Source organism: Gymnoscopelus braueri, assembly GCF_963280865.1.
Source record: "Gymnoscopelus braueri genome assembly, chromosome: 22".
Lineage (NCBI taxonomy): Eukaryota > Metazoa > Chordata > Actinopteri > Myctophiformes > Myctophidae > Gymnoscopelus > Gymnoscopelus braueri.
The window spans coordinates 2,566,841-2,592,164 of record NC_137624.1 but is presented as its reverse complement, the minus strand read 5'-3'; the positions used below and the strand labels follow the sequence as shown (position 1 = coordinate 2,592,164).

Here is a 25,324-nt window from a genome sequence, read left to right as displayed (position 1 = left end):
CGAATGAACACATAAAAACACAAGCTTATATTAAGTACTGGGTAGCATCACAAACAACCAGTAATGACCAGCTGCTCTCTTCACATTGTTATGCATCTGACGTTAAAGAGGACACAGAGCCTGTAGCCAGCACCTCAACTGAACACATGAAAACACAAGCTTATGTTAAGTACTGGGCATCGCAACCAACTAGTGATGACCGGCTCCTCTCTTCACACCGTTCTGAATCTAACACTGAAGACAGTGATGATTGGGGGGAGACCAGGGTAGATCAGTCAGCTTTAAACACTCTGAAATCACACAAGACACAAAATGTGGAAGGACAAAGATTGTATTTGAGCAACAAGCTGTCCCAGGACCTGGAATCATCAAAACAAACTCACTCTATGAGGAGTCAGACAGGGGAGAAATGCTTTAGTTGTACCGATTGTGGCAAAATGTTTAATCATAAGGGAACTTTGAAGAGGCACACAATGGTTCACACTGAGGAGAAGCCCTTTACTTGTGCAGTTTGTGGTAAAGGCTGTGGTCGAAAGGGTAACCTACTTAAACACATGATGACTCATACAGGGGAAAAGCCCTTTACTTGTACAGTTTGTAGTAAAAGCTTTGTTCATAATAGTCAGCTTAAAGTACACATGAGGACTCACACAGGGGAAAAGCCCTTTACTTGCACAGTTTGTGGCAAAGTCTGTAGTCAAACGAGTCATCTAAAATCTCACATGAGGACTCATACAGGGGAAAAGCCCTTTACTTGCAAAGTTTGTGGCAAAAGCTGGAGGGACATGAGTAATCTGAAAAGGCACATGATGACTCATACAGAGGGGAAAACCCTTTAGTTGCAATTTGTTGTAAATTCATACAGGATCACACAATCTGACCATATCAAAATAAAATAGACACAATTAATTTTGGACGTGTGCAGCGTTATCCCACTAGGTCTTAGTAACACTTGGCGACTATACGTTAAATAACTCTCAAAACCCCTGGAATATCAGATGGCACCGTGGCGTCAACGTTAAGTTCAAACGTTTAATGGTTTTCACTTTTTGTATCTATTCCATGCAACCTTTATTTCCTTTATGTTCTGCTTGTCAATCCCATGGCCGTGTCATATTTGCATATTAACGAGGGGTTGATTCTACAGGTGTGACATATTGGCATAATGGACCCTTCACTAAGCCCCACCCACTCCACTCTGTGACTAGTGGTGCGAGTTAGTCACACCCAGGCCTGGCAAACTCTGCTTCTCACTCATTGACTTGCATGTTAAATGACGGCTTTTCCCCTTAAAAATAATCGATCATTTCAGCAGCAAGAGTTTCAAAATCTCTTCTAAATCTAGTCAACAAGGCCTGCATTATTTCAATAAACTAAAAACACAGGAAATTTTAGAGGGAGTAATGGCCATGGATACACGACGGTCGTCTTTCTCGACTGTCATGGATGAACTTCAACCTGGTGTTTCTCCATTTACGGCCCGTACATCTACAGAAACGTTCATATTTCAAATATAAAGTGCTTATCCCATGGCCACGGATGTTACATTCATGTACGTGCTCTAGGGGTGTGCCGATATATCGTCCCGCGATATATCGCGATACGTTTTCGTGACGATATGTATCGTTTTGAGAAAAAAAAAATATCGTTTTCAAAAAAAAAAAGAGGTGAAAAGGGTGACAACATGTTTTTTTTTCGGGTCAGGTATCACACTATTGCCCTATTTTGATTCAAAACGGCTATTGTAGCTGAAAAGCTACAAGTTCGCATATCTGAATAATGCAAAAACAGAATTATTTGTTTGCATTTGCTTTTTTTCTCCCCCATATATTTTTCATAATAAAAAAAGTGCGTATCGTATCGAAATCGTATCGAAGTTGTGAGCCAAATATCGTATCGTATCGTTTGGTGAAATTAGTGTATCGGCACACCCCTAACGTGCTCTCAAAAGTACCCGTATCATCCGTATTGTTCAACAAAAAGCATTTTAATCTGATCGGTGGCCATTTTCTCCATATGCTTTCAACTAAGCGACCCTATCGGTTGGTAGGTGTATTGCACTCTGATACATTATAACTCTATGAGAAAATGGCCACCGATCGGATTAAAATGCTTTTTATTGAACAATACAGAATATACGGGTACGTTTGAGAGTCCCGTGCATAATTTGAACATCCATGGCCATAAGGTAAGCAATTTATATTTGAAATCTGAACGTTTATATAGATGTATGGACCGTAAATGGAGAAAATGCAAACACCAGGTTGAAGTTGATCCATGACTGTCCCAGGAGTCTTCATGTACCACAGGGTAAGACTATACACTAGCAGTTAATAAATAGACAAACAAATGAATGAATATACTTTAACGTGCAGAATCCGAAACGGGCAACGCTGTGATTCTGAATTTTGATTACGATTACGGTGATTAGTATTTTTGACACCACCTGGGCGAGTGAGTCGTGTAACTTTCTCGACGTTAAGCTGTGTATGTGTTCAACAACAATGCAGCCTTGCAGTTTAAGTGCAGATTTCAGCTTGGGAAAGTAGGTAGCTGATATTTTGCACTTTTACCTTAGCGCTAGGTATACTCTTGGCTGCTTGTTTTTGCAGGAAATGCACTTAAGACTTCTGGTGATTAGTAGTTTCATTCCCTACCTATGTTGAATGCACTTATTGTAAGTCGCTTTGGATAAAAGCGTCTGCTAAATGACTGTAATGTAATAATGGAAAAGAAAAGAGCCCTCCAACGGTTTTGGGTACATGGAATCTGTTGCTGGTTCATAGTCACCATTGCGTTATCGTGGTATTCCTATTCTTGCTATTATGTTGCAAATGATTGTGTGTGTGCGGGCGAAATAACATTGACAGCTATGGCAGGTGACGAAAGCTTGTCAGACCTTTGCCAGGCTAATAACGGTTGCTAAGCTGGCATTGGACAATCGCTTTTGGGGTGGGATTTAGCGAAGGGTCCATTAATAGATCCTGGAATTCTAAAAGAGGGCAAAGATAGAGCCAAGATTGAGGTGCTTTTAAACTCCTTAATGGACATTTTGGCCGGCACGTGCCCATTGGTTGGTAGTGTTATGAAACCTTAGGACAGACAATATTGTTTGCATTTCTTCTGTCGTTGAAAATATCACAAAGCAGCTTTAACCCATTGAAACCTGAACCATATAATTAGAGAGTTGCGTCACCTCCGTTCACTTCATTGGGCCAGTCCAATTGCGGCTCGGGAGGAGCCGAATAGTGACAAAGCCCTGAACCGGATATTTACAGAAAGTTTCTTGTCTATATAGGTCTAAAATCACCCAACTTAGTATTTAACACTTGCGTGACTAATCGGTCAAACTGACCGATTTTGAGAATTTAAAGTGGATTATCTTCTCTCATGATCTGAGGAAGTTCCCCTTCCACGACTTTTCCTAAATATTCGATTCAAATCATCTCTGTTTTTTTTTAATTATCTGAAACGTTTTCTTAATATGAAATTAGCTATAATTATACCATCTCTGACGTTATTTTTCGGCTATTTTGACCGGACTCACCCCTCTCTCCCCCAGCCAGAGAGCACTTCACACCTCCAGACCACCCGGACCGTCATTTTCTAGTTAATGGGTGATTTCAATTCACTGTCAGCCTGGCCAAGCGACTTCTCTCCTTTAGGCCAATACTAATAATGAAATAAAAAGTACAACTGTGTTGTTCTCATACATCTAACCTCTAAATGCTGTATTTCATCCAAGCATTGTGCGCAGCATGCGTCCGTATTTGTTTATAGTCTAGCCTACATTCTCTCTCTTGCTCTTTCTCTATGTTGCCATGTCTGCTTATTATAAGCAACTTTGGGCTTGTTTTTCACGTCTTTCTATGAAGACACGTTGTGAGCTATCTATCTGTAAGGGCAGACATCTCGTTATATTCATGGCTTGATTTCTCCCATTCCATAAGTTTACAAATGTATATATATAGTTAAATTAAGAGCCTATTATTATAATTATATATATAATTATAATTATATTATAATGGTAATCATTTTAATTCACTGTGAGAAAGAGAACATTTGTTATGTTGAAGCTGCCACCCGGATAAATGTAGCAACAGAAACTAAATGCTTACATTTAATTGTTTTGTTGTTTTTATTTCACACTTGCTTTATATTCTGATGTAACCAGCATTAAAAAACAATAAACATTGTTGAATTAAGACACATTCTTCGTTGCTGTTATTTCTAACCTTTGATTGCCTTTCTACAAAACCATATTTGATAGACAAAATGTCTTTGAAATGTATTTTTTTCATAAAGATTTTACATATAGGATCTGCAGTTACCATTACAAGTTAGCCTATTTTATAATGTTTCTGCCTGCCTGCAACAACATATAATGTGAGCTCACTGAGCAGAGTGGAATTGAAATGTTAACACTCGCATGACTGCGGTTTGACCATCCCCTATGCTGCCTAAATTCAGGTCCAAAAGACTGCTATTCTATTGGCCACTATCTCCCTTCTGCGCTCCAGAGGAGCTGACACCTTGTCCCCCGCGCTGCGGGACACAGTGGGGGGTTCCATTGTCTTTTAAATAGCTATTAAGGGCAATCAACTTTTTACAAACTTTCTTTATGATAGATAATAGATAGTTTGCATCTCTGAAAATGTGTTATCATTGAATTTCTGCTTCTATGTCTTAGTGGCACCGCGACCCATGATGGACTTTTTAGTGTTTCTCTCAGGTTTCAAAATAATGATATAACACTTTGGTCCAAACAGTGCCACCATTAGGCCAAAACTAGATGCTAAAATAGCAAATACCTCCACTACATCTGCATATTTGCCTGGAGAGCTGATATATGCTGGGATAAAGGCTATCCACACGGCACAGAAGATCAACATGCTGAAAGTGATTAACTTGGCTTCGTTGAAGTTGTCTGGAAGATTCCTTGCCATGAATGCGAGGACGAAGCTGAGGAGTGCCAGTAAACCAATATAACCTAATAACACGGCAAAACCAACTGTTGATCCCACTTCACACTCATAGACTATCGTATCACTGTGGTATTGTGTGTTTTTATGAGGAGTTGGTGAGGAAGACACAAGCCAGGCTGTGCATATTGTTGCCTGGATGGAAGTAAGAGCCAGAACTGTTCCTCTCTGCTGCATGGCACCGAACAACTTCATAATGTCTGCACTCCCAGGCTTGGAGGATTTGAACACAGCCAACACCACCATAGTCTTTACCAGGATACACGAGACACACAGCACAAAGCTGATCCCAAATACTGCATGCCTCAGCTGACAAGTCCAAAGCCTGGGACGGCCAATGAACAGAAGCGAGCACAGGAAACACAGTTTGAGTGACAGCAAAAGTTGGAAGCTGAGTTCGGAGTTGTTGGCGCGTACCATGGGTGTGTCTCGATGATAGACGAAGATTCCCAGGACAATGGCACAGATAAGTGTGCCTAGCAATGAGATCGTTGTCAAGGAGATACCCAGGGGCTCGTGGTAGGAGAGGAACTCCATGCTCTTAGGGACACAGTGGTCACGCTGGGAATTGGACCAGAAGTCCTCTGGACAACTGGTGCAGTCTGTAGAGTCTAAAACAAAGAGGACAAGATTAAAGGGACAGACAACTACAGTATTACATTACATTACAGTCATTTAGCAGACGCTTTTATCTAAAGCGACTTACAATAAGTGCATTCAACATAGATTGCTTTCTTTCATCTTAGAAATATTGCGCGAATTTGAGACTATCTGTCGTTAGACGATGCAAAAAATGTTGATCCACGCTTTTGTTTTCTCTCGGCTTGATTACTAAAACTAGGATGAGAGAACATATCACTCCAGTTCTAGCTTCACTACACTGGCTCCCGGTTGTTTTTAGGATTGATTTTAAAATTATTTTAATAGTTTATAAAGCTCTAAATGGTCTGGCACCTTCCTACCTCTATGACTGCCTAGAGAGATATGTTCCAAACCGGCCCCTCAGGTCTTCAAGTGCTGACCTGCTCGAGGTGCCTACAATGACTTATAAAAAATACGGTGAAGCAGCATTCTGCTTTTACGGACCGACAGTGTGGAATAAACTCCCATTACACCTAAGACAGGCAGCCTCTGTCGATAGCTTTATCGCACAGCTCAAGACCTATTTCTTCACTCTTGCTTTTAGATGATTCCTTGGTTGATTTTTTAAAGTTGTACAATGCAAAATCACAACTAACGATTTTTAGCAACCTCTGCTGGTCACTACCGTCACTGCATACAATTTCCCTAGTCCTCGATTACCCAGAATTCCATTCGTTTTCACCGGAAGCCGGAAGCGTTTCAAAAAGCGATCTTTTAATTGTTTTATACTATCTACGGATCGTTTCTCTTAGCCAGTGGAGCATTAGTTACCATGAGCTGTGCTTTCTTTTTCTGTTCTTTTTCGATCTTCCAATCCTACATTATCTTAAAATCAGCGTGAGGTTCCTTTTTGTTAATAGCGCGGTAGTTCCTGGCCAAACAGGAAACCGTTGCGGTAGTTCCTGAGGACGTCGGCCACGACGTCATGACGTTGGCCAGGAACGTCATTTTCCCGGGAAAGTCCCCCCCGTACACGTTCAATAGAAAATATATAAATAAAAGGCTTCCGGGGGTGAAATTCACGGAGTGGGTGTTGTGAAACTTTTGCCACTCGCAAAAGATATACAATTTAACTTTAGTTTTGTTGAAAACGTTACCTAGTATTACTTTAAGTCCTCACTGTATTGCCTATTTTAATGTTGTTTTATGCTTTTGCTTTTCTTTTTTTCTTGCTTTTTTGTTAAATTGGTTGTAACTGTAATTGTATTCTTGCTCTGTAAAGCACTTTGAGCTGCATTTCATGTCATGAAAGGTGCTATACAAATAAAGTTTATTATTATTATTATTATTATTATTATTATTATAGGTAGGGAACAAAACTACTAATCACCAGAAGTCTTAAGTGCATTCTCTTCTAAAACAAGCACCTAAGAGTATACCTAGCGCTAAGGTAAAAGTGCAATATATCTGCTACCTGCTTTCTTAAAGGTTCTATGACATTCATTTTCACTTTTTAAATGTTTTATGTTTTTTGGGGGGTTTTATGACCTCAATTACACCCAAAAAATCTAAACTTTGAACAATCAGTGGATTTCTGTGGTCTGGGGTTTTCTGAATAATTAGGCTGAAAAGTAATCTGAGCTTGGCCCTTCGGCAGTGAAGTCACAGGCCATTAATCCGGCCCACTCTCCTCCTCGCCCCTCCCCTCCCCTATCCATTCCTTTGGGGGGGGGGGGGGGGGGGGGGGCGATGATTGACAGGCAAAATCCCTCAACAGCGACACCCGCAGGCAAAGATTTCTTTTTTCATTGCAGTTGAAAAGGCTTTAGAAATGTGAGAGAAAAACACCTGCCATGGATCACTGGAATGGAATGCTTTGTTAAAACTTTTTATACACGTTTGAAGGACCATGATGTAGCACTGGCCCTTTAAGGAAAGTGCATAAAGAGGGGTGGCCAGGTTTGTGGCCTCCTGTCTAGCCAGAAGCCTGGCTTGAGTGTTTCTGAGAGAGACCTGGAGGCATGAGGGGTACAGACTAATTCTCGGTAAGACAATCTGAAACAAATGACAAGGTTTTTATAACTCATTGTAGCAATAGTATATATATAAGAGTTTAGATAGGCTGACAATATTAGGCCTGTTGTTAATTATACTAATATATATCTGTATTTCCAGAAGCCTCCAGGTCCTTTGAGCAGCAGTACCCTGTGGCTGTGCAGGCCTATATCAATGGGAGCCATGAACATATATTGACTCATTGGGTATGTTTGTTATTTTGCTGTATTTTGTCATCTTGCTATAGGGGCCTAATGTCTGGGATGAATTGTTGGAGGGCTGGTCTAATGCTTTATTATTTGATTTGTTGTAGGAGCTGAACTAACCATCACTGTTTTTCCCACCGTGCCATATATACTACTTAGACTGGGTTTTTGCTATTGGACTGTGTGCAATAGAGTTGACTGAGGACAGAGCTATACTGGGCCATTAAGTAGCGTTGCATGAGTTTGATTTTGCGTATTTGTATTTTGTTTTGATTTGCTTATTTACTTTATTTGCTTTTGGTTTTGCATTATTTGGATTTGATTTGTTTAATTTCTGTATATTTAGTTTAGAGGCCCAAGTAGGCCCCGAAGCCCTTACCCTTATTGCCCCTTTGCCTCTTGGGTTTAGTCCCTTTGCAGAACTCCCAGTAATACTAACCGCTTTCTTCCTTTCTGTATTTTAACCTGACTATTTTTTATACCAACGATTTGAATAAACTTGACACATTTGATACATCAGCCTCTGGTTCTGTTCATTCTGAACCCGTACCTTTCTGGGGAACCTTACCTTGTTCAGTCCTATATATCTATATATAGTTAATGTGTTTAAAGGATCCCTCACTCCCTGCTACAATGACAAAGACTTTTAATGTGTGGTAAAACTGAACGTCATGAAACCTTTAAACAGTATCATTCTAAACATAACCTACAGTATATGTAAACATACCAGTCTCATTGCTAATCTTTCCCTCAGAACAAGCAATGCAGTCAAAGCAGCAGACAGGTTCTCCTTTCCTTCTGGCCACACGGGTTCCAGGGGAACAGCTCTCGCTGCACACTGACCGAGGAGGCTGCAGAGGAAATCAATGATCAATTTCAGTCCAAACTAAATTACATTCACATCATGATTAATTATTTTAAGAAGCAAAAGTGACCTTATTGGTTTCAAAGTTCCAGAAGATACTGTCTTCATCAAGGATGAGTTCTTCACCTGCGGAGGCTGACTTTGTGTACACACCTACATTGTGAACCTTTGTGCTTCCATCAGGCAGCCACACCCAGTTCATGATATCACAGATTGGAGAGGCATCACTATTCTTATCAAATGATACTTGATCACCAAATGATGTGGTGAACTTAATCTTTTCCAGGTAATACACAAGCTAGAAATGGTGATGAACAAAATTATGAAGAGCAAGAAGGGTGGGTTTCTGTGTCCCAGCACAGAATATGTATACCCCCCACCCCCAAATAAATAAATAAGAACAAACACATTGGTATACTTTGGTTTACTGCAGGCAATAAGTATTATTATACGTATATGATAAGTAAATTATCAATACATTTTCGTCATAGTATGTCATTTACATATTTATTATTCAAAAACACCTGCCATGGCTGGACTGTCTGCAAACTGGCACAGCTGTGCCCAGTGAAAGGCCCTCTTCCTGGCACACATTGCAACATGTCATGGAGGGCATGGGCCAGAGCATACACAGCCTTGTACACATTATACTCTGGCCTGAGGTCAGACACATCCAAAAGTGTACTTTCTGCTGTTCCTAGGTCCTCTTGACCAGTACACACCCTTCCACCAGCATCCACCCACTCTGACGGAAGGGGTGAAAATGTACACTGAAATGTGTGCTCCCAAAACTGCCTCACCTGAAGAAACAAAATGAAGAAATATAACACCTTGTGAATATTCACAGACAGACATCAGATTGAAATTGCGACTTAAAAACATATTGTATCTTGCGGACAGCCAGACGCTTCAGCGGAAGTGATCTTCCCTCCAACAAAGACTTACTGTATATGATGAACGATGTGTCATCAAATCATCAAAATTGTGTTCACCCAACAACAGATTGTTTCAGAAGATGCCACATGGAAAGTGGCTCCACAATCACAAGGCCACTGGCAGTAGAGTGCTAAAGAGCTTCTTCCACAGGACAATCAGACAGTTGAACCAACTAACCAAAGTAAAGTTTGAGAAAGGCTAATGACTAGGGGTGTGGGGGAAAAAAATCGAATACGAATCGCGATTCTCATGTTGGAACGATTCAGAATCGAATCTAAAAAAAAATTAAAAAGATTTTTTATTTTTGTATAAGTTCTGGACTGAATCGGGTAAACAAATCGTTTTTTAATCGAGAATCATTTGTTTTGGGAAAAAACGGAATTGTGACCCCCAGAATCGGAATCGCATCGAATCGTGGGATAGCAGAAGATTCACAGCCCTACTAATGACCCCCGCTCCCGAGCCCGGCTCGGCTATTTTTGCTATTGTGGAACACTGTTGGCTAGTATGATGACTTTGTCATACTAGCCAACAGTGTTCACATTTATTTACAAAAAGACAAAATCATGATGATGCTAGGTTCTTGGTTTACCTGTGATCCTAGTTTACTTATCTGCTAAATGTTATTTATAGTATATTATTATTATGAAAGTTATATTTATAATTGTAAAACATCATATATACTGTGTGTGTGTGTGTGTGTGTGTGTGTGTGTGTGTGTGTGTGTGTGTGTGTGTGTGTGTGTGTGTGTGTGTGTGTGTGTGTGTGTGTGTGTGTGTGTGTGTGTGTGTGTGTGTGTGTGTACGTGCGTGTGCGTGTGCGTGTGCGTGCACATACACACGTGATTTAAGCATTTAGCAGACACTCTTTATCCAGAGAGACGTACAGTACGCAAGGTATACATCAAATGGTACCTCGATTATCGAGAATCATAGGAAAACCACTAACCTAAAATCAGTCTAAACAGTATAATATAAAAATAATAATATGTACATTGAAACTATACAAACGACAGGATGTCAGGTCAAAAAGTGAACCTAACATCTGTCTTAATAACATGCTATCTAAATGACATTTTAACCGTTGCATGAGACTGCGTGGTCGTCAAGGGTAGGTCAATACGTGCTAAGGTGGAGTCTGAAGAGGTGACTTTTCAGATTATGGCGGAATTTACATCAAACACTCACTATCTCATGGCTGTTGTCAAGGTCATTTTCAGGATGTATTTTCAACAAGAAGTCCTTGAGGCCTGGTATCTCACCACGACGGACAGCAATACCCAGGGTGCCTCTCAGGTAGGGCATGTAACGAGGAGTCTGGAGGTTTAACTGTTCTATGAAGCTCACATCAGCTATCCACTGCAGACCCGTCAGCTTCTGCTTTACCACCTGTTGGTTGTGATCATCAACAAGAACAATTAATTAATAATTAATAATTAATAATTTGTCATTTGTCATTTGTAATAATAATTATTTAAACTCTCAAGACAAATGCATTTAGTTTTAGCAATGAGATGTGTGAATGTTTTGATGCTTATTGTGCAGACAAGAAAGTATAAAAATACAGTTACTGAGCATTTAATCTGATTAAATTACATTGCAATTAACTAAATGCTTGGAGTTAAATATCAACCCATTGGCTGATATGAAAGGAAGGCTTCTTTTCAATATAAATAATTTCAGATTGCCTCTAATTCTGAGTTCCTAAGTTAACATGGATCATAACCCCAACCTCGTCCATCAGTTTAATCGCACGGATCCCATATTCAATTACAAAGACCACACGAGCTGTGGATTTCTTCATCACAGAGACGATCCCCTGGAGTTCAGCTGGGTCACTGTCCCAGGGCAAAACCTTCACATACGCCAGGCAACCCAGGCCAGACTGGGCCAGCTCAGACTGGAAGATTTGAGCCGCATCGCGGCCATAGGCATCACTAGCAGACAGCAGTCCAACCCAGGTCCACCCGAACCGTCTCATGATCTGCAGCATAGCTCGCACCTGAGCGGATAAAGAATGGAGGGATACACGATTAAACTGGATTATTCACATAGTGGTTCATCCTTGACCTTTTGGCAAGTGAATTTCCCCTGCAGCATCAATAAAAGTCGGCCTATCGATCTATCTAGTACCTACCTATCAAGCAGCTTTTTTTAGCAACTTTGCACACGTCTCATAAATTATGTCTTTTATGGGTCTTGAAAATTAATTAAATCAAATTAAAAATGTAAATGAATCCTAAATGTTCACTGAGGTCAAAAATGGTCAAAAATAATTGCACAACACTTCAGAACGCACATGTACAGTATAATCTACCTACCTACCTATCTACCTACCTACCTACCTACCTACCTACCTACCTACCTACCTACCTACCTACCTACCTACCTACCTACCTACCTACCTACCTACCTACCTAGAGTACCTACCTACCTACCTAAATCAGTGAATCTCCTACATAGATTCCACAATGAAAAGATCTAATAATTCTCTTTTGAGCTGTCAACAGAGGCTCCAGTAGTAATGCACACAAGCAAATGAGATAATGGATAAGTAATGACCACACAGTTGGGTCGTGAAATACGTAACATATTTACTGCAAATACTTACATTTGTTGCGCTTCCCCAGTATGTATACTACCTAATCAAAATTTCTAACATCTGCATTTTAAGTGTTAAAAAGTGACTATTTTTTTCCCCTGTGACAATAAAAATAAAGCTCAATTGAGCGGCCGTGTGTGAACGTGAATGAATGGCCATGCGCTGCCATTCTCATTGGCCACGCACAGACAATCATGAGTGCATTCACATAAATGCATTGATCAGACGGCCGCTGTGGCCAGGTTTGGCAGCCAGCCACACAGATAAAGAAAGAGAGAGGGGGGGGGGGGAAGTGTGTGGAACATGAGACTTAAAGGTTCACCTGGATGGCATTACTTATGACTGTTCTGAAGAAGGAAGGGTACTGATTCCGCTCACTTAGACAGGAGCACATGGCATAGTGACTTATCTGAAAAACAGGCACAAGACGGGCGGTTGATGAGGCTGTTTTCAACACTCACCTAGATTCAATCACATTTGAACCCCCCAAAATTCTTTATTATTGACAATTTGGCCAACATCTTGACCAGCTAAAGTAAAGTATAGTAAGTATAGTAAAGTTTGTTGACTACTTTTGATGCAGTAATTGTCTTTTTTTCATTACATTTATTTTCATTTGTTTTCTTTTAGCACATAAACGAAAGCAAAGTTGATTCAGACAATATAGAACATCATCAAACCCAGTACAGTTTTTTCTTTATATAAAAATGTTGATTTTTATTAGGAAGAAACCCCGGACTGGATCAGTGGATCCGGATCCGGATCTTCAAATAGTAAAATCAACAGGGGGTTCAAGTAGCCTAACACTTACCTGGGGCACTCTGTACAAACCTAATACACTAGAAATGGCAATAGAATGTGCTGAGGAACCAACACCCACAATTCCGAGCACTGGAGGAGACCCAACACAGCTCTCATCCAATTGAAACTGCTCCTTTCTCCCACTGATCAATGACAATGCTGCACGGAATCCGACTTCCAGCACGGCACAGGTATCATAGATACTATAGCCCAGAGTCACATTGGGCAGCAGGCTGGGGTTTCTGTTGATCTCTGTAATGGCAAAAGCCATGGTCTGGGCCATCCTTAACCCATCGATGTTGAAACTAACACACAAAACGCCACTGTAACGTTGCATATTTATATTCATAGGAATATACAACATCAACTAATTATATGGTACCGTATGTCCAATCAAGGTCTCCGTTCTCTTGCTGGCTATTGTACTTGTGATACTCACCCGTGGCAAATGGGTTCCTGTTGCTCAGAGGTGAAAGACAGGCCAGGGAAGACAGAGGAGAAGTGGATATCAAGTAAGCCACCGAGAACCACGTCCCCAGGCTTGTAAATTCTGCTGAGATTAAACTGTGGCAGCAGTTCACAAGAAGAGGGAGATGATGAAGACAAAGGAGAGAAGGAAGAGAACAATATCAAGCATGAAAGCAGCTGTATGTCTAGAGAAGCCCTCATGACTGTGCTCCTCTGTCTAACCACCTCCCCCTTCTCTAAATCCATTGTCAGGTTATGATGTTTTATAGACAATGCTGTGCCATGCCGTGCCACCTTATGGCATTACGTAATCTTTGACAACACGCATCTGAGCAGAGGCAGAAGTTGGGGCAGGGCTTAACATACATTAACGATACTTTCATATGAAAATAATGTGTGCCCTTCTGTGTCAGTGACACCATCTCACCACGGCTCTTCATTTGTGAAGAGGATGTTAAAAAGTGGCCACTTTACCCATGTATCACACAATGCATGGGGTTCTATCAACAATGACAGCTGTCATCAGTGTTGCCAGATTGGGCGGTTTTCCGCCCAATTGGGCTATTTTAAAACTCATTGGGCTGGGATAAATATTTTTGGGCAAGCACATGCACAAGCACATGCACTCTCATGCACGCGCGCTGCGCGCGCGTGCATGAGAGTGCATGTGGGCTGGTTTTTATTGCAATGGGCTGGTTTTAAGGGCTGCTTGGGCTGGAAACTGTCATTCCGATCTGGCAACCCTGGCTGTCATTCAGACAGCGGGCTGTTCATGATGCAGGACGTTCCTGTAGTCATGCAGCTGCAATTATTTGTAAGGTTAGTGATCTAAACAGGATTACGACATATGTTTAGATCTCCCTCCCACTCGTTGAAATTAATGATCAATGCGTTATTATCAAGCCTGACGTTGCTTAACACGCATCATTTAATCCCACTTTGTAGATTCATTAGCCTGACACTCAGCCTGAATTTTCAATAGTCTCAGCCACACCTTCGGTGGAGAAAAATATGAATTAAATAAAGATAAAACATTAGACATGATGGGATCACACCAGTCATGACGCCAAATTTGTTTGCACGGCTAAATCCTCTACAAATGGACTCACAGTTACATATTGATCAAATTAACACTCAGGATTCTACTGTGTTAGAGAGAGATGCTACTGACCTACATGCTGTAGCCTAACTACTGGCCTGTGTTTATTATTACTGTTACTGCTATGACACTTGAATTAAATTATCCTTGTTAAGCTTCGGGCTTGGTAACGCATTGTCAGATGTGTGGAGGGATATTTAAACATGTTGGATAAGTCGTAATCCTGCTTAGATTACGAACCTTCCATATAATTGCAGCTACATGACTACAGGAATGTCCTGCAACATGGTCTGAATGATAGCTGCCGATGTTGATAGAGACCATGTCTTGGTGTGATACATGTGTAACATGGCTACTTTTTTAAAATCACCTTCACAACCACCATTCGCAGAAGGTAACAGAAGGTTGTGTTCCCACATTATTATTGACTGACACCATGGATCACTCAAATTAATTGAGTGATGAGGTGATGCCAATAGAGCGCAGAAGTCCTGACGTCACTCGTTCATCCCCTGGATCGTAGAAGTAATTTCTCTATGGAGAATAATATTGGGTCACCTTAGAATCATCTCATCGTCCCAAAAATAAACAAACTGTCTCTGCGATATTGTCAGGGGGGTGGCTCTGTATCGTTTCTGATAGTCAGTCACTCATATTTGATACAGTCTGTTTCTGGCGAAAATGTAACTAATTTGGCGGAAGTAACATTAGCTTTTTCACACCGTCAGTTGATGCTTCATATCCATAAGAGTCAAACCTCCGGGATCATTTGTTTATTTTTGGAACACAGTTCTTATTTGACGCGATATTAAACACATCTATGGGAATTCAGAATAGGGGGAAAAAACGCGACCCAGGTAGGATGTGTAAATTACGTCAGACTTCGGTTGTCACTATACTTTTACAAACTACGACTTGCTACAACTAGTCCTAGTTTAAATTGTTCCTCATTTTGCTCGGGAACCGCTCAAGGATTCTTGGAGGTCCCCACTTTGAGAACCACTATTTTTAGATGAAGTGATTTGTAGGTGACAGTGACCTTTGACCACATTCTAATCTAGTCCAAGTGGATGTTTGTGCCCAATGTTATGACATCACCTCAAGATGTTCCTGATATATTACATCCACCATTTTGGGATGGATAACCCAAAAACATAATGCCTCCAGCCACGGCTGTCCTCTGGCATGGAAATTATAGTTAGTGGCCAATGTATTAGTATGTACGTATTATTATTATTATTATTATTATTATTATTATTATTAATGTATGCATTTATTTTAATATGTTGTTTACATGTTTTGTGGGTTTTCTTTTGCTCTGGACTATCCCTGGCCTAGAGCAGTGGTTCCCAAAGATTTCCCTGTCAAGGACCCCAAATCAAAATGTATTGGCCACAGACCACCATCTGAAAATGCATACTTATACACACTATTTGTAAATATATGTCAAAAGGATAAAACACAAAAACAGCTTGAGAGCTTGTTTCCATCTTTTGCACGTTTGTGTACCTTTGTTATGAGCTGTACATATGCAGACTATACCCAGGTGGGTAGGAATATGACACATATGGGGTGTGTTTAACCAGGGATGACATCTGGCCCAGGGCTGATGAAATACTGCCCCAACAGGTGCAATGTTGGAAGGTAATTAATTTTCACCTCTAATGAGGGGAGTGAGCCACTGGAGATCTCTTCAAAACATGCTGTGTGTGTGTGTGTGTGTGTGTGTGTGTGTGTGTGTGTGTGTGTGTGTGTGTGTGTGTGTGTGTGTGTGTGTGTGTGTGTGTGTGTGTGTGTGTGTGTGTGTGTGCGTGTGGATGTTATCAAGGTTCAAGGTGAAACTTTATTAATGTCCCGAAAGGGCAAATAGGTTTACAGCAAGAGTTGTTTAACATATTACATACATTAAACATATCTCTCGCTGCGCATGCGCCCTGTTTCCCTCATTGCAAGAATTGGGGGGGGGGATGGAATGGGCAAAAAAGCACTACTCTCACGCCCTGCCAGGCAGTGCGTGAGGGGAGCGGAAAAAAATCCAAATTGATCCAAATAATCCATATTCCATCCGTTTAACCAAAGCAGACAATTTATCTACTTTTCCATTCTGGCTCATCCAGTCTGGTTCTAATCATATTCATATCGCCCCGCAGAGCAGTGACCCTCTCAGCGATGATTACCAGTATGCGGCCTCTGGCTGAGATGTCATCCGCAACACGTTTCAAGTCCGAGATCGATGTCAGGATGTTGTCCAACTTGTGTTCTTTCTCAAAGATCGATGCCAGGATGGTGTCCAGCTTGGTGTCCAACTTGTGGACTCTCTCGTTGATGTGATTCATGTCGCGCTTCAGTTCAGTGATCACACCCGTCTGAGTCGCCAGCGCTCTGCCCAACTCTACTATCATGACCGGCAGCCTGGGGGCTCCATCCAGGGCAGCTGTCTTGCCAATTTTCCGATACACAAGTGCAATGCCCGATCCAATCAGCAAAAAACCTGTTATCATAAGGCCGAGAATATAGACCTCTTCAATGTCCTCCACAGACAGAACTGCCAGACACAGAACTCTCCACTTATGTATCCGGCTGAAAAAGTACCATCTGGGCAGTTGGGCTCCTCCGGTCCCGATTTTCTTGTTGAGAAAATTTTGTCTATGGCGTTTAGAGACCAGTTAACAATTTACATGGCGAGGTGGAGAGATAAGGGTCGAGAGGAAAGAAAAATGCGACCGCCTTCGTCAGCAAGCAGAGGGAAGAGCTTCTGGAAGCTTAGCTGACCAAAATGTCAGGCTACATAAAGTTACGTTTAACACAATTCTTCTCTTCTCTTAAATCTTTTTTCAGATGGGGGTCTGTGGACAAAACATCAATTTGAGGTCCTGAGACCTGAGTCACAAAGGTATCGATTAAGGTGTAAAAAGCATAAGAAAACTTTCATGGATTGCTCATTCTAATATATTCAACTTTGCATTTCTTGTTACATAGTCAAAGGGTTTAGTCATTCATGTCAACAACAGAGACCCAAAAGTCCTCCTGAGAAACTGAAGGAAAAGCCTAAACGTTCGGTTTCAAGATGATACAAGAAAGAAACCATGCTGATACATATGAAGTGAGTATTTATCCCTTCAGATCTTAAAGGGTTTAAAGAGTACTAGTCTGTGCATCATGGACCCTTCAACTCTGTGGGGAGGAATCCAAAAAGCAAGTTCATCAGCATTTGAAGAACCCCCCTCAATCATATAACATAATATTGTTGTTGCTGACGGGCATAAAAGTCATATCTCCATATTTCAATTATTTACACTTTTTTGTCTCTGAGAGAGTATGTTTTGCCCCCTGTCGGTCCGTCCGTGTGTCCGTCACGGCTTCTGTCTGTGATCAGCTAATCTCCGGCTCTGTTGGCTTGTTAACCTTTGTTTTCTTTCATAAATTAATGTCCTACTTCATTATACAGGAGCATCACACAAAAGTAGTGAAAATAGCCGATCTACAAGCACAAATAATAAAAGGAGTCTCCATCCATGTCTCTCCAGCTCTTTATTAAACAGAAAATGCATTTTCAGTTCTCTCTCCTGATTGGCTTAAATGTTGTCACCTATCTGAAAATGTACAAATATTCTGTTTACTAAAGAGCTGGAGAGACCCCTGTGACCAAACAAACGTTCATTACTATCAGAATCAATGTAGTACTTTAACCTTTTAACAAAAAAAAACAAAAAATAACAAAAACATATCACTTACCCTACCTTTAATAACAAAACATATGAATTGTTTTAACTACTTAATCCCTATATTTTTCTTCATAATAAAAGCAAAAACAGATGATCTACAAGCCTGTATATCAGACTTGTAATGTACACAATCTGTAGATTTGCTATTTTAGCTATTTTGGAAAATAAAAAGAACATTTTAATAAGAAAAACATTGAAAATATTTGCCTATAATGACAAAATAGCAACACCAGTGTTAATGTAGTTTATAAGCTAATGAAAATATGAATATGAATTGTTAATGTCTATACTAGTGAATATTAGGTATAATTGCAAGGCAGACAAAGCAAAGCAAACAAAACACACAAACAATCAACAAATCAATGTGAACACACCATCATGTAGCTGTACCAACACACCACACAACTAATACGTTGTGAACATGAGGATTTCACTACATAACTCTTTCACAGATCCAACGGTTTGTGGAACCACATGGTCTGTTATTCCATCCCCGCCTCAACACATTGTTCTCCAGGAGGTGCTCTATCGTTATCAGGCTGACGGAATAACCAGTACCTGTAGAAGAAGGCATATTGAATTAATTAACTTACCTTTACAACAATGCTCTCTCTGTGTCTCTCTCTCTCTCTCTCTCTCTCTCTCTCTCTCTCTCTCTCTCTCTCTCTCTCTCTCTCTCTCTCTCTCTCTCTCTCTCTCTCTCTTCACTTTTCTTTTTCTTCTTTTTTTTCTTTAAAAAAAAATCTAAAATGGTATTATAGATCAGGGGTCTTCAACAGGGGGTCCTCAGAGTTACTACAGGGGGGTCGCCAAATCTTTGTGTGATAGGAACTTTCTCTCTTTCTTTTTTAGATTAACCACATTAGCACACCACATTCTGGTGGAAATATTCAGTGAAAATAGCAGATCTACAAGCTCATGTTATTATAGCTTTTGATAACATTTAGCTAAATGTAGCAAGTATCCGAGATGGGTAACCCTTCCTTTTACAGTACGGTAATTACCAGGTAATAACCAGGTAACTACCAGGTAACTACCAGGTAATAATAAGTATTTACCAGGTACTTACCAGGTAATTATATGGTAACTACCAGGTAATTTACCCAGTAATTACCTGGTAATTTCTAGGTAACTAACAGGTAATAATAAGTAGTAAGTATAGTTCGGTAATTACCAGGTAATGACCAGGTAATTACTAGGTAAATACCAGGTAATAATAAGTATTTAACAGGTAATTACCAGGTAAGTACATGGTAACTACCAGGTAAATTACTCAGTAGTTACTAGATAATTACTAAGTATTTTCCTGACAACTACCAGGTAGTTACCAGGTAATAATAAGTATTTATTGTGTGATTACCAGGTCATTACATGGTAATTGCCAGGTAAATTACTCAGTAGTTACTAGGTAATTGCCAAGTATTTAACAGGTAATAATAAGTATTTATTGTGTGATTACCAGGTAATGACATGGTAATTTCCAGGTAAATGACCCAATAGTTACTAGGTAATTACCAAGTATTTTCATGACAACTACCAGGTAATAAGTATTTGCTGTGTAATTACCATGTAATTACATGGCAACTACCAGGCAAATTACCCAGTAGTTAATAGGTAATTACCAAGTATTCTCCTGACAACTACCAGGTAATTATTAGATAATAATAAGTATTTATTGTTTAATTACATGGTAACTACCAGGTAAATTACTCAGTAGTTATTAGATAATTACCAATATTTTCATGACAATTACCAGGTAATTATAATTATTTATTGTGTGATTACCAAGTAATTACATGGTAACTATCAGGTAAATACCCAGTAGTTAGTAGGTAACTAGCAAGTATTTTCCTGACAACTACCAGGTATTTACTTGATAATTACCTGGTCTGTAGATTATAACCTCCACTATTACCCTGTCAATTTGTTTAAATGTGACTGTGTTAGGATAACAATAACTCAGATATTTACCAGGTAATTACTCAACAATGGCCATGTAATTACCTGGTACTTACCTAGTATTTACTATATATTTCACTGACGACTACCCGTTAATTACCTGCTATTTACCCAGTAATTAGTAAAACATTATCAGGTAAAACCTTGAGAGTTACCCTGTAAGTAAGGTGCAACTGTACTGTAAAAGGAAGTGTGGTTTGTTGCCATAATATTACCATGTACTTACCAGGTAATTGTAGATTATAATCCTCCACAATTACCTGGTACTTACCTAGTATTTACTATATATTTCACTGACGACTACCCGTTAATTACCTGCTATTTACACAGTAATTAGTAAAACATTATCAGGTAAAACCTTGAGAGTTACCCTGTAAGTAAGGTGCAATTGTACTGTAAAAGGAAGTGTGGTTTGTTGCCATAATATTACCATGTACTTACCTGGTCATTGTAGATTATAATCCTACACAATTACCCATCAGGCTGTGTAGGTTTGAACATGTTACCTGGCAATAACTCTGATAATTACCTGGTCCTTACCCAGTAATTAGAAAGTTGGACCACATACATTTCCAAAACGTTATCAAGTAAAACCTCACAAGTTACCGTGTAAGAAACGTCTAACTGTACTGTAAAAGGAAGCGTTGTTTTTTTCCATGATATTACCCTGTACTTTCTCAGTAATTGGTGCTGTAGTTACAGGTACGGTAGTTTTGGACGTGTTAACTGGCAACAACTCAGATATTGAACCAATTAAAAAAACCAATAACCTGGTATTTACCCAGTAATTAGAAATTTGTAACACATACATTCCAATAAATGATCAAGTAAAATCTTGCAAGTTACCCAGTAAGTAAGGTGGACCTGTACTATTAAAATGAAGCCTTGTTTGTTTCCCTGCTATTGTTACAGGTCTCAGGTCAAAGACCCATAGGCAGATTAAGTAGCTACTGGAAAGCCCTGGTAAGGCCTGTTAAAACAGGGATAAAATGAATGACACTGATGATGACATCTTTCTCCAGCAAGCCTCCTCAGCAGAATATATTAATTCACAACCTATATAGTTTCTTCTTATCTTGTTTTCTTTTTCTCTTTTTCCCCCTCAATATCAATCAAAAAATACATAGTTACAATATTCTCTTTTATTTTCAAATACATTACATTTCAGTAGCTTTCACATTTAGTTACAATAACCATATTTCAGTTACTTTTACATTTCAGTTAGACCAAAACACAAGAAAGTGCTCTTTCCCCATCTGCCAAAACATAAATCTTCAAAAAATGTACATTCACTTTCAGGTATGGAATAGGGGACCATAATATAAAATAAAAGCTCAGCTTCATCTTGTAAAATTATCACATTACTCACATCAATAAAGGAATTACAATTAAACCAATAAACATCAGTTACAGTAAAATCCCATTCATCAAAACAAATAATCAAATTAAAATAATCAGGACTAATACAAATACATTATTTTAACACAAATAAATATCTCTTCACATAGAAATGGCATAACACAGCTAAAAAAAGCTTAAAATCAAAGTTAGCATGCTATCATTTGTAGCATAAGTCAATGACATTTTCCTGTTTGTTTACTAGCATTAGCAGCTACCGTTAGCATCAGCAATGAACAAGCCTCTCACCATGCTGGTATTTCTCCTCAAACATCAAACATCAAATCATCGAGTTGTTTATGCCTAAAACAGTTGCTGGAACTGATTTTGGCTTGACTTAATCAATTTCTGTAATTCTTATACAAACTACTGGCTTGTGGCTTGACACATTAGCTGCAACGGAGCTGTTCCACCGCACCTCGTCTGGTCACAGAAGCAGTGTTGCCAGGTATTGTGAGAGAAATAAGCAACCAGGTCTAGGAAAACAAGCCCAAAAGAAGCAACTAGGCCACATGAACACTTTAAACCTACTGCTATTTGTGAGCTTGTAGATCTGCTATTTTCTCTTTATCTTGAAATAAAATGTGCAATATTTGGAAGATTCAGATGGGGGGTTACTGCATGTGACTTGTATTCACTACTGGAGGCTGCCATTGCTGTATACAGGCCAAATAGCACATGTTTTAGGTGTAGCTGTGTTATGCCATTTCTATGTGAAGAGATATTTATTTGTGTTAAAATAATGTATTTGCATTAGTCCTGATTATTTTAATTTGATTATTTGTTTTGTTGTTTTTGATGAATGGGATTTTACTGTAACTGATGTTTATGGGTTTAATTGTAATTCCTTTATTGATGTGAGTAATGTGATAATTTTACTAGATGAAGCTGAGCTTTTATTTTATATTATGGTCCCCTATTCCATACCAGAAAGTGAATGTACATTTAATTTTTTTGAAGATTTATGTTTTGGCAGATGGGGAAAGAGCATTTTCTTGTGTTTTGGTCTAACTGAAATGTAAAAGTAACTGAAATAAGGTTATTGTAACTAAATGGGAAAGCTACTGAAATGTAATGTATTTGAAAATAAAAGAGAGGGGGAAAAAAGAGAAAAAGAAAACAAGATAAGAAGAAACTATATAGGTTGTGAATTAATATATTCTGCTGAGGAGGCTTGCTGGAGAAAGATGTCATCATCAGTGTCATTCATTTTATCCCTGTTTTAACAGGCCTTACCAGGGCTTTCCAGTAGCTACTTAGTCTTTGACCTGAGACCTGTAACAATAGCAGGGAAACAAACAAGGCTTCATTTTAATAGTACAGGTCCACCTTACTTACTGGGTAACTTGCAAGGTTTTACTTGATCATTTATTGGAATGTATGTGTTACAAATTTCTAATTACTGGGTAAATACCAGGTTATTGGTTTTTTTAATTGGTTCAATATCTGAGTTGTTGCCAGTTAACACGTCCAAAACTACCGTACCTGTAACTACAGCACCAATTACTGAGAAAGTACAGGGTAATATCATGGAAACAAACAACGCTTCCTTTTACAGTACAGTTAGATGTTTCTTACACGGTAACTTGTGAGGTTTTACTTGATAACGTTTTGGAAATGTATGTGGTCCAACTTTCTAATTACTGGGTAAGGACCAGGTAATTATCAGAGTTATTGCCAGGTAACATGTTCAAACCTACACAGCCTGATGGGTAATTGTGTAGGATTATAATCTACAATGACCAGGTAAGTACATGGTAATATCATGGCAACAAACCACACTTCCTTTTACAGTACAGTTGCACCTTACTTACAGGGTAACTCTCAAGGTTTTACCTGATAATGTTTTACTAATTACTGGGTAAATAGCAGGTAATTAACGGGTAGTCGTCAGTGAAATATATAGTAAATACTAGGTAAGTACCAGGTAATTACATGGCCATTGTTGAGTAATTACCTGGTAAATATCTGAGTTATTGTTATCCTAACACAGTCACATTTAAACAAATTGACAGGGTAATAGTGGAGGTTATAATCTACAGACCAGGTAATTATCAAGTAAATACCTGGTAGTTGTCAGGAAAATACTTGCTAGTTACCTACTAACTACTGGGTATTTACCTGATAGTTACCATGTAATTACTTGGTAATCACACAATAAATAATTACAATTACCTGGTAATTGTCATGAAAATATTGGTAATTATCAAATAACTACTGAGTAATTGACCTGGTAGTTACCATGTAATTAAACAATAAATACTTATTATTACCTAATAATTACCTGGTAGTTGTCAGGAGAATACTTGGTAATTACCTATTAACTACTGGGTAATTTGCCTGGTAGTTGCCATGTAATTACATGGTAATTACACAGCAAATACTTATTACCTGGTAGTTGTCATGAAAATACTTGGTAATTACCTAGTAACTATTGGGTCATTTACCTGGAAATTACCATGTCATTACCTGGTAATCACACAATAAATACTTATTATTACCTGGTAAATACTTGGCAATTACCTAGTAACTACTGAGTAATTTACCTGGCAATTACCATGTAATGACCTGGTAATCACACAATAAATACTTATTATTACCTGGTAACTACCTGGTAGTTGTCAGGAAAATACTTAGTAATTATCTAGTAACTACTGAGTAATTTACCTGGTAGTTACCATGTACTAATTACCGAACTATACTTACTACTTATTATTACCTGTTAGTTACCTAGAAATTACCAGGTAATTACTGGGTAAATTACCTGGTAGTTACCATATAATTACCTGGTTATTACCTGGTAATTACCGTACTGTAAAAGGAAGGGTTACCGTGAGATGAACATAAAATGTTAGTAGAAGAATGAAGGTAAAGTTTTACGTTGGTGTGGTCAGTCGTGTTCCATCTACCCACTTCCAGACTCCTTCTACCTCTCTGTCGGTCAATCCCAGCCAGACATTCTGGTTTAAACGGTTGCCAAGGTCCTGGACAGAAAAGCTGCTGGTTACTGAAGTACAAACTGTACAATAGATGTGTGGAACAGGTTACAGCATGCATTGTACACACGCACGCACGCACGCACGCACGCACGCACGCACACACGCGCACGCACACGCACACGCACACACACACACACACACACACACACGCATCCATGTGATTCTAACAACAAGGATATTGTTAATGTTAGCCACTGTTTCTTCACTTGCTCGGATCAATGACAAATGATGAACAACATTCTATAATAATGTATAAAAACAGTGACGTCTCACTGACCACAAATAATCTTCTTCTGTTCAGTCAGGTTGGTCTGTAACTCATCAAAACCGGTCTGCAACTTGACGTTCTGTTCAGTCAGGGTGAAATCTGCAAGAAGGAGAATCAACAAACTGATTAGTTTTACATCCAACTTTGTTCTGATACTAAATCTGCATTGAATGAGACAAAGGGAGGTGTCGATTGCCACAGGGGTGGTGTTCTAGGGGTTTGAATCTGTCATGTAGCGTTTGTCATTGTAAAGCCAAGTCCACTATCTGTCCACATGGGGAAAAAAAAAATGGAGAAATGTCTATGCTCTGAGTATGCTTTTAGTATACTGGACTAAAGGTTAAAGTTCATGGGCAGTCTACTGGACCCTCCATACTGTA

General features: G+C 39.3%; 1 protein-coding gene and 1 long non-coding RNA gene across 2 annotated transcripts; one reads left to right on the top strand and one right to left on the bottom strand.

The window, feature by feature from the left end:
* Positions 1 to 4,679: 4,679 nt before the first annotated feature.
* LOC308078293 (extracellular calcium-sensing receptor-like) lies at positions 4,680 to 16,997 on the bottom strand (the record flags this gene model as incomplete). The annotated part of the gene is made up of 8 exons (XM_080419414.1): positions 4,680 to 5,593; positions 8,553 to 8,676; positions 8,761 to 8,988; positions 9,215 to 9,435; positions 10,888 to 11,014; positions 11,358 to 11,627; positions 12,550 to 12,636; positions 16,773 to 16,997. The coding sequence occupies 8 exons, from the start codon at positions 16,995 to 16,997 to the stop codon at positions 4,680 to 4,682; spliced, it is 2,196 nt and encodes a 731-aa protein (XP_080275540.1).
* Positions 7,483 to 8,339, top strand: LOC308077709. The gene is made up of 2 exons (XR_013932426.1): positions 7,483 to 8,125; positions 8,186 to 8,339. It is a non-coding gene; the product is annotated as an uncharacterized lncRNA (long non-coding RNA).
* Positions 16,998 to 25,324: the final 8,327 nt, after the last annotated feature.